Source organism: Ictalurus furcatus, chromosome 9, assembly GCF_023375685.1.
Source record: "Ictalurus furcatus strain D&B chromosome 9, Billie_1.0, whole genome shotgun sequence".
Taxonomy (NCBI): Eukaryota; Metazoa; Chordata; class Actinopteri; order Siluriformes; family Ictaluridae; genus Ictalurus; species Ictalurus furcatus.
Genome location: NC_071263.1, coordinates 26,744,471 through 26,754,470, shown reverse-complemented (window position 1 = coordinate 26,754,470; position 10,000 = coordinate 26,744,471). Strand labels below are relative to the sequence as shown.

At 38.5% G+C, this 10,000-nt stretch overlaps 1 protein-coding gene across 1 annotated transcript in view; it reads right to left on the bottom strand.

The window, feature by feature from the left end:
- Positions 1–5,621: 5,621 nt before the first annotated feature.
- vsx1 (visual system homeobox 1 homolog, chx10-like) overlaps positions 5,622–10,000 on the bottom strand; it is a 6,824-nt gene continuing 2,445 nt past the window's right edge. The window contains exons 3-5 of the mRNA XM_053633839.1: positions 9,653–9,776; positions 8,407–8,587; positions 5,622–6,385 (exon numbers count right to left, since the gene is read on the bottom strand). Of these exons, the coding sequence (XP_053489814.1) occupies positions 6,132–6,385; positions 8,407–8,587; positions 9,653–9,776 (559 nt within the window). The 3' untranslated portion in view covers positions 5,622–6,131. The remainder of the gene's footprint in view (positions 6,386–8,406; positions 8,588–9,652; positions 9,777–10,000) is intronic.

Sequence of the window (10,000 nt, the reverse complement as noted above, 5' to 3'; positions counted from 1 at the left end):
TTTAAAAACATCCGTAGGGCCGGAAGCAGTTCGTATCTGCACAAGATTCCATGTCAGAACGAAATGCAATCATATGAATGTTAAAAAAAAAAAAAAAGAAAAGAAATGTTATTGTAAATCCAACAAGTGAACAATACGTTAATGCTTCTCATTAGGAACATGAAGAAAACATACCACACCTAAAAGCAAAACCTTTGTTGCATTGCAGTGTAGAGGTGCATACACTACTTCCTTGTTGCGTTGCATTTCACCAGCTTCAGTGTGTTGCAAACGTGCCACGCCGAAATGCGATCAAGCTGCGTCAAACTGCAAGTTTACTTAGAAGTGTAGGTCAAATATGAAATATAGTAACATTCAATAATTCAGTAAATTGTGACTCAATCGAACAAAACGTCTGCTGCAGCGAATCATTTCTTTGATCGCTAAGAATATGTTTTGTTTTGTTTTTTAGCAGTATTTCAGGTGGAGCAGCTCCTAGCTCGTGGAGTTCTGTTTGTTTGCAGCTGTGAGGTGAACTACTAAATGAAGCTGGTGCTCATTGTTTATTATTAAATTGCCATGCTTGTTATTGTTTGCGTAAGAGTTAGGTACCGTAGTAGCGCCCAATTCAATTCTATTAGTATAGTAGAGCGCTTTTAACAGTGGACGTTGTCTCAAAGCAGCTTTACAGAAACATATAAACACAGGATAGAGATTTTAAGCGTGTGAATTTATCCCTATTGAGCGAGACGGTGGTGACGGTGGTGAGGAAAAACTCCCTGAGATGATATGAGGAAGAAACCTTGAGAGGAACCAGACTCAGAAGGGAACCCGTCCTCATCTGGGTCACGGCATATAGTGTGAACGTAAAGGAAAGTTCATGATGGTTTTTATATGAAGTCTGTTTTGTTGAACTGATCCACTGTTCACTAAAGGAGACCTGAGTGTAAAACTGCATGTGGTAATCGCGGTCCCGAGGCCATCGCAGTAACCGTAGTCCCAGCAACCACAGCGAGAACGTCCGTGTGGAATCGAGGTCCAAAACCGTTTCCAAGCGGTACCATCATCAGAAATCTCCAGGTTGTCGCCTACAGTTGATGAGAGCTCCATCCAGAGGTAGGGCATCAGTGTGGATCAGGCAGGTCTGGAGAGCAGAAAGGGTCAGGATCACTGACATCATCATAAAATCATGTGTGGCTTGACAGAGGGAGCGGGACGTAAAGAGAGGAAGAGATTGTATTGGTATGGTATGTTTACTATCCCATGATGGATAAGACTGTGTGTACTTTGCGTAAAAGAAAGTCTACTCATGGAAGTCACTAATTGGAAGGCTGTTCCATAACTGTAGGGCTTTGTAAGAGAAAGCTCTTCCCCCTGCGTGAAGGATGGAGGGTCGGGCGTAGTCCTGATCGCTTTCGAATAACCCAGTAGCTTATTAGTAGAATGAAACAACAGCCTGCACTAATACACCGTACTCCACAGCTGGGTTATTTCCACTCGCTCTTCCAGCCAGATTCGAAGTAGATTCATTTGTGTTGCATTGTTTTAAATGATTGTCTCTTCAATAACAGGCAGGATTATTCATGCAGGGCTTAAAGTGGGTCCATCATCTCTTATTGTTATTTGGTAAAGGGCAGTAGAGGAGAGGCCGTGGGATTATCAGGATAAGTAGTGATTGATGATATTTTAATAGATTTAATCCCTCTGGAGTGGCGATGTCTTGGGGTTGAGGGTTTATAATCCACTCCTCACTTCTGCTAATCTGTTTTCTCTCTCTCTCGCTCGCTCACTCTCTCTCTCACACGCACACTCTCGTTATTTATAAACGCCTCGAAAAAGAAGCGACTACATGATATCGACCTTTCTGTGTCAACTGAGCTTGTCTTAGATTTCAGATATCACTCATCATTCTTATTCATACACTGGCATGGCGTTATACAGCCTTCGAAAGAAAGGTTTGATCTAGAACCCTTTATGGATCTAGATCGGTCCTCCCTCTGGGGAGCTCTTAAGGTTCTACGACTCTTAAGAACTTCTACAGCTGAAGCTAAGAACCTTTTACAATCCAACGTCCCGTTGAAGAACCTTTGAAGAGTTATTTTATTTTTTTTAAAGAATGTACTTTTATTTATTATTTAAATTTTTTTCTACTAGTCTATATTAGGGTAATGTTCCGTTCACACTCTTTCCCATTGTCTACTAGAAATGTGCCCTTTTGGATTTTTAAAAAAAAAATTATTTATAGAAATGCAATCTTTTTCTTTTTTAAAATAAATGGATAAAAATATACCTGCACTGCGGTTATTATGTATGATAGGAAAATATTTTGGGAATGTTAAAATGATATTTCTGGTTCCGATTCATAAATGAAAACCGTAAAAGTGCAAAATAACGTTAATTTTTATTTGTTTATTTTTTAAAATTTTTTTTAAAGAGGAATCCAGACACTTGTTAAGAACTGGAACATCTGCATTAAGCAAAATGGAGATCGTGTAGAAAAATGATTTAGACCTATTTACAATCATTAAAAAAAATAATATAATACTAATATAATTTATAATATAAATAATACATTTATTTTTAATATGGTTTTCATTTGACTCACTCTTTTTCTTTTCTTTTTTTTTTAAAACTGTGTTAAAAAAAATTTCCGTGTCCATTTTTCATGCTACATCTTTATACAAATGTTTGTTTGAGGCCGAGCATGTGAAGTGTTTTCTTGGTTTGTTTGCTTTTTGTTTGTTTTCTTGAATTTAAAAAACATCATATATTGCTTCATATTTAATTTTTTAAAAAAAGGACTATATTAATAAAAATGGGCCATTTTGACCTGTTCAGGGTCAGAATTAGTTCTCATAACAATACACTGAAAATAAATTAGTATAAAGATGGTTTTATGTAACGATAATAGTGAAATTATGTGCTGAGGTACAGTAAGAGTGCATTCATCAAATATCAGTAATAACGTAAACCCAAGAATTCCCTTTGATTTCCATTACTGGTATCCCATTCCATTAGTGTAAATGTGTATTTTAAAGGTAAACTGCAGCAGTTGAAGAATGGCGTCGGGGCATAGAAATAAAAACAAGGTCAGAGAGCAATTATATGATTTCTGAGCCACTCAGAGGGTATTACACATGATTATGTAGAGGCTTTAAAGCTTAAACCTGAACATTAAAACACAACTAGATGGATATTACGTGCTTCTTAAAGTCAAGGAAGCAAACTCTGTGTGTATGTGGTGTGTGTTAAACACCTTCTAGTGTATATGTGCATGGTGTATATATACTATAGTGTATAGTGCATCGACTGTCATTATTATACATACAGCGTGTATAAAAGTCACAATAAAGATAGCTTGAGAAACAGCATCGGCTCCCGGGAAAAAGCCAAACTATTCTGTGTCTGTTCCGATGTACATGTAGATGCCATTTTAAAGGCGATTTAGCGAAACCGTGTGTGAATGTGTTTCGGTACTTGTAAAACAGCAACTGCAGTTTATGTCCGTTCCTCTAGCTGACAGTCGAACACATAATTACACCTACGTGTATCCCAGTTCATCCGTATGAAAACATTCCATAAAGTAAGCTACACATGATGCTGTTAAAACTGGACGGTTTATTTGAAGTGTTTATTGTCAGTCCCAGTAAAGGAGGCGTGGCCTCTGTGCCTCTCAGTCCTAATAAAGAAGGTGTGGCATCTGTTCCTGTCAGTCCCAATAAAGGAGGTGTGGCCTCTGTGCATCTCTCAGTCACAATAAAGGAGGTGTGGCATCTGTGCCTGTCAGTCCCAGTAAAGAAAGTGTGGCCTCTGTGCCTGCCAGTCCCAATAAAGGAGGTGTGGCATCTGTGCCTGTCAGTCCCAGTAAAGAAGGTGTGGCATCTGTGCCTGTCAGTCCCAGTAAAGGAGGTGTGGCATCTGTGCCTGTCAGTCCCAGTAAAGAAGGTGTGGCCTTTGTGCTTGTCAGTCCCAATAAATGACGTGTGGCCTCTGTGCCTGTCAGTCCCAATAAAGGAGGGGTGGCATCTGTATCTGTCAGTCCCAATAAAGGAGGGGTGGCATCTGTATCTGTCAGTCCCAATAAAGGAGGTGTGGCATCTGTGCCTGTCAGTCCCAGTAAAGAAGGTGTGGCCTTTGTGCTTGTCAGTCCCAATAAATGACGTGTGGCCTCTGTGCCTGTCAGTCCCAATAAAGGAGGCGTGGCATCTGTATCTGTCAGTCCCAATAAAGGAGGGGTGGCATCTGTATCTGTCAGTCCCAATAAAGGAGGTGTGGCATCTGTGCCTGTCAGTCCCAGTAAAGAAGGTGTGGCATCTGTGCATGTCAGTCCCAATAAAGGAGGTGTGGCATCTGTACCTGTCAGTCCTAGTAAAGAAGGTGTGGCATCTGTGCCTGTCAGTCCCAATAAAGGAGGTGTGGCATCTGTGCCTGTCAGTCCCAATAAAGGAGGTGTGGCATCTGTGCCTGTCAGTCCCAGTAAAGAAGGTGTGGCCTTTGTGCTTGTCAGTCCCAATAAATGACTTGTGGCCTCTGTGCCTGTCAGTCCCAATAAAGGAAGAGTGGGGTCTGTATCTGTCAGTCCCAATAAAGTTTATAGTTACTGAACATCCATGCAACAAGTTAGTTCCTTTCATCACTTGCATTATAGCAGCTATAAATATTTGTCCCCTCACCAGCGTCTCTTTCTTCCTCTTGTATCATGTAACAGAGAAAACACAAACTCCTCTGTCCTGAATATGTTGTAAAACTCTACATTACAGCTTTACCTCTGACTGTTACAAAGTGCTGACACTGGAGACTCCTTCCAAAAAAGTTAAAGAAACATCCTCCTAAAAACAACATCTGTTTACATAGAACTTCCACTATACAAGTCCCTGGGTAAGAGCTGTTATTATAGTGAGCATTATAGTGGGTGCTTTAATACAAATCTGTGGCTTGTCAGAGCTGTTGTTATAGAAAATTAACCAGTACCTTCTGACCAATCAGGATGGAGAATTCCACAGTGCAGCGGTTTACAGTAAATAAATACAGTATATAGACGACATACTGTATAGACGATCTACTTTCCACTTCCTTTGAAGATATATAGACTATAATACCAGTAACACCTTCCAGATTTTTACATTTTTGTTTGCTTTTTTTTTTTGTTTATTTCACTTTATTTGACTTTTCATTCTGTCTTTTCAAAATAATAATAATAATAATAATAATAAAAATATATATAATATATAAAATTCCTTTAAAGTGTTGTGTCTACCAGCGTAACCTCCTAATATCACTACAGGTCAGACTTCAAATCACAAATTGCATTCATTGTGTGTTTTGCAATGCCAGTACTCATGGTCTAACCAAAAAGAGGACGAGTCCATTTACACCAAATACATAAACTAATCTTTTATTTATTTATATGTGATGATTTGCTGGCATTTCATTGCTTTGTTGAATATTTAGCAATAATGCAGATAAAGTGCTTCAGAGCTGTAAGCATCAAGGAACAGCATCTTTAGTGACAGATTTGGGGTTTGTTTGGTTTTTTTTTTGTTGCAACGAGGACATATTAGTACAACCCCAATTCCAAAAAACATGGGACGCTGTGTAAAATGTAAATAAAAACAGAATGCAATGATTTGCGAATCTCATGAACCCATATGTTATTCACAATAGAACACAGAAAACATATCAAATGTTTAAACTGAGTAAATGTACCGTTTTAAGAAAAAAAAAAGGTAATTTTGAATTTCATGGCCGCAACACATCTCAAAAAAGTTGGGACGGGGCAACAAGAGGCTGGAAAAGTAAGTGGTACTGAAAAGAAACAGCTGGAGGTTGATTGGGAACAGGTCAGTAACATGATTGGGGATAAAAAGAGTATCTTAGACAGGCTTTCAGAAGTAAAGATGGGCAGAGGTTCACCAATCTGCGAAAAACCGCGTCTACAATTTGTGGGACGATTTCAGAATAATGTTCCTCTGTGTAAAATTGCGAAGACTTGTACACTTATAGCTATCATCTCATAGCCATTTCAACACACATGACATTAAATAATGAAGATGAAACACTTATAAACAACCAAAGCCAAATCATTGACGAGGAGACACACGGGTTAAAAATAGAGGTCCGTATATTTTCGCCCGTATCTGTACACGCCCGTATCAGTTCTCGTTTTCTGAGTCGCTGTTGGGTTCGGGATGAGGAGACGAGACTTTCAGAGCGCTCTTGGTGTCCTGTTTAGATGTGCTGGATAAATCTATGGCCATATCCTCCAAATCGTCCGTCGCAGAGCCTCGTCTCGGCCCCGTGGCGTCTCCGCCTTTGCTTTTCGTCTCCTCTGGGTATGGGTCGGAGTGTGTGGATTCAGGCCTCTCCGGGGACTTCTTGGACATTTCCATGGACTTTTTATGCATTCCTGAACGAACGAAGAGAGGAGAAAATACACCAGTGTTAAAACCTGACACAAACCTGCTCGCATGTAGAACTTAATAAGAAATCAGCTGGAATCAGTAAAGCCCACCTCTCAGGCCGTGGCCAGTCCCTGGTGTTGCTGATAGCTTGTCCTGATTTTGCAGAGTGAGAGGAGTCCCTGGGTCAACAAGGACGAAACTTCAGTTAAATTAAATCAGCCGAACGCAAACTCACTCGTGTGCCTCGCCTTATATTCGACTTATTTGGCTCGAGATGGAGTAATAATCGGCATCAAATACTGTTTTTAATTACGTTACTTATCATCTAGCAAGACTACCCAAGCTAGTCAGCTACTAAATAGCAGCACTGTGCTCGGAGCAGTCAGATCAGCAGTTCGCTTAGCTAGTGTTAGCATTACTTTCCCAGAGTGTACGTAGCTAGCCAACTGTTTGTACGATACGCCACTCGGCAGATCTGTTCTGTGTCATTTGTGTAAGCAAGTGCTAGCATTTCACTTACGCTGTGTAATTCAAATCAGGGGTCAAGTTCACTAGCCGACTGATGTCATTAATAACAAAATTTTACGCTTAACGGTAAGTCGAGCCAAAGAAGTGAAAACAAAGGCTAGTTAGGGCATGATCAAGTTTGAGCTTGGCTGAATTTTCAGGTAATTTCATTTTAATGTTGAAAACACTTGTGACCCAGAGATGCCTGTCACTTGGCAAAATTAGCATTAGCATTTGGGGGATGGGGGGGGGCCACCATAAAACACACTGGTGCGTCGTATAAAAGCCAGCGATCGAGAAATTATGTGTCGGAGATGTTCGTGAACTCGAGTAGTCATGTATTCTCATAAAATAAAAAATAAAAAACGAGCAAACTCTCCAACGTTTTGTCACCGGTGTGCCGTTGTTGTGTATCTTTTCTATAGGAAGGTAGATGTAGTGTGTCTTTAATTAGCATTTTTAAAAGTTTAGTAAAACTTTATAAAGGACAGCAGTGGTGCTTAAGGTCCAATTAGGTGTAAAGATAATATACTAGAGGTACACAAGATGTCCCATCGGTACCAATGGTACCCCTCCAGTAACAAGCAAAAGTCCAGTTCTTTTATTTCTAGGAGTGTACAACTGGTGTTTTCTGGAAATCATTCAACATTCTCGAGATGATCTATTTGTCTGTGAAGTACATGACTTCCTTCACTTATTTATTTATTCCATTTCTACATTTAAGTAGAAAAATTCTCGTGATTTTTTTTTTTTTAAAAAAAACAACAACTTGTAGTTCCTCCAGGAAGTGGCACTAACATGGTGTCATTACAGAAAAATCACATGTACTTCATAAGTGAATGATCACATGACTCACGTGTTTAACGTGCACATTTGTGGGTTGTTTTTTTTTTTTGTTGACACACTGGGCCTCGTTTATCACTCGTTTAGTAAAGTTGTGTGTAAATGTTTTACGTAAACCAAATGGAAGTAAAAAATTTTTGTAAAAGTTCCGAAAACACTGATTTTCTTGGTACCAATTGATGCATTTCTTCTGGCTTGCTTTCTGTTATTAATCTTTTTTTAAAATTTATTTTTATATTTAATCTTTCTCGCCATTAATGCCGTCCATATGAAACGACTTGGTTTCACAAAGTTTTCACTGACTCTGTGTGCATAAGTGAAAGAGCTGCGTATGTAAACACCACACAGAAATTCATACTGTATATAAAATCGCAGGAGCTAACTATATTATTTAACGCCAATCAGTCGAGGTTGACATTCGTTAGCCTACTTATGCGTAAATTTGCATAACGTTTTTTTTTTTCCTTTCTGAAATGACAGGATTTTCATGAATTCCTTGCGTAAACGCTCCTACGAACAGTTCACAGACCAATCCTTTCGTACATGTCATTTTTCAGATGTGATTTCCCACACGTGATCACGTTTTTCACTTTACTTGAGTTCACGGGTCCAAGTTCAGCGTATAACGAGTTGAGACGCACGTTTTCTTGATATGTTTTTCCACGCGGTTTCTCACCTAGAAGCCAGGGCGCGCAGGAGCCCATCATGCCGTTTTTGGCCGAGTTGAGGATGGATTCTGGTAAAGGGATGGAGTGACGGACCATGGCGCCGTACAGACCGTATTCAGCCATCACACTGCTGCGGCCCCAGCACTTCTCACGCTTCCTCCATTTGGCCCGGCGGTTCTGGAACCACACCTGAACAAAACACACCGTGTTAAAAATATACACACCCCTTATTTAAAAAAAATAAATAAATAATCACACGCACTTCACTTGCATGGCAGTGGAAATGAGGTATGTTTTTTAGACACTTGACATGTTTTGTTTTTTTTTTCCCTTTTTTTTTGACTCATTCATTTCTCACAAATTCCTTTTCCACATGTGAAGACAAACTGTGTTACTCACAAACTCACATGATATAAGCCAAAATGTATGTGGTGATTTTTATTTATTTATTTATTTATTTATTTATTTTTTACATAAGGGACTCTTAGAACAAAATCAACAAGACAAAGACATTTCTATTTGAACCACAAAAACCTTTAGTACTATTTTCCCCCTCATTATTATTATTATTATTATTATTATTATTATTATTATTACAAATATCAAAAATTGGTGAATATTGTTTAAGATCAAGATCAGTAAATTTAGTACACTGTATACTTTATTACATTTTTTCTGTATACACTGAAAAAAAACAACAAATTAACCTCGGATCAAACAAACAAACAAACAAACAAACAAAAAAAAACGCATCGACTTGTTGTAGAAAAAGGATTATTTTTCCTTTTACTAAACTGAAAAATATGTTATTTATGTTGTTGAAGCATTTTTTTCAGTTAATGCAAAACAACAACAACAACAACCGTGAAACAGGTTGTTTTTAGGTTACAATTTTTTTAAAATTAATTCATTATTAATTATTTTTTATCTTTTGAACTGATATCATTCATCATATAGTGGAAATATTTCTGAATGTGATGTACGGTGAATATTCTCTTGCGTCTCCTTCAGTAAACTTTTTTTTATGACGGACGCTTTGCTTTTTTTTACCATTTATGAGTATCATAAATGGTCAAACGGTAATGAAAAAAAAAATCAAACTGGTGTCATTTTTCTGAACGTGATGGGGTCTTTTGTCTTTCTCACTGCCTCTAACATCTTCTGATGATCTGTTCGATCCTCTCACTTCTCATATTTGTTGTTTCTAACATTATTTGCCACAGGTTTGTATGAACATGTGTGAGAATCTAACACCTGTATCCTGTCCTCAGGGAGCTCTGTCTTCATGGCTAGCATTTCCCGTGCGTAAACATCTGGATAATGAGCCTCGTTGAAAGCCTTCTCCAGTTCTTCCAGCTGGTGAGAAGTAAACACCGTCCTGAAAACGAAAACGAAAACTGCTGAGCTGCTAGAAATACGTGAAGACACCAAGTTCAACCTGGGTCAGATTTTCATTCAAAAGAACTTTCATTCATGACAAGTTTACTTTTCGTTTTCTTTCTTTTTCTCATCCTGACGTGTTTTTCTTTTCCATTCCCAGTAACCATACATTGTAAGTAATCACCATCTTTTAGTTAAGAAAAGTTAAGAAATTACATTTCA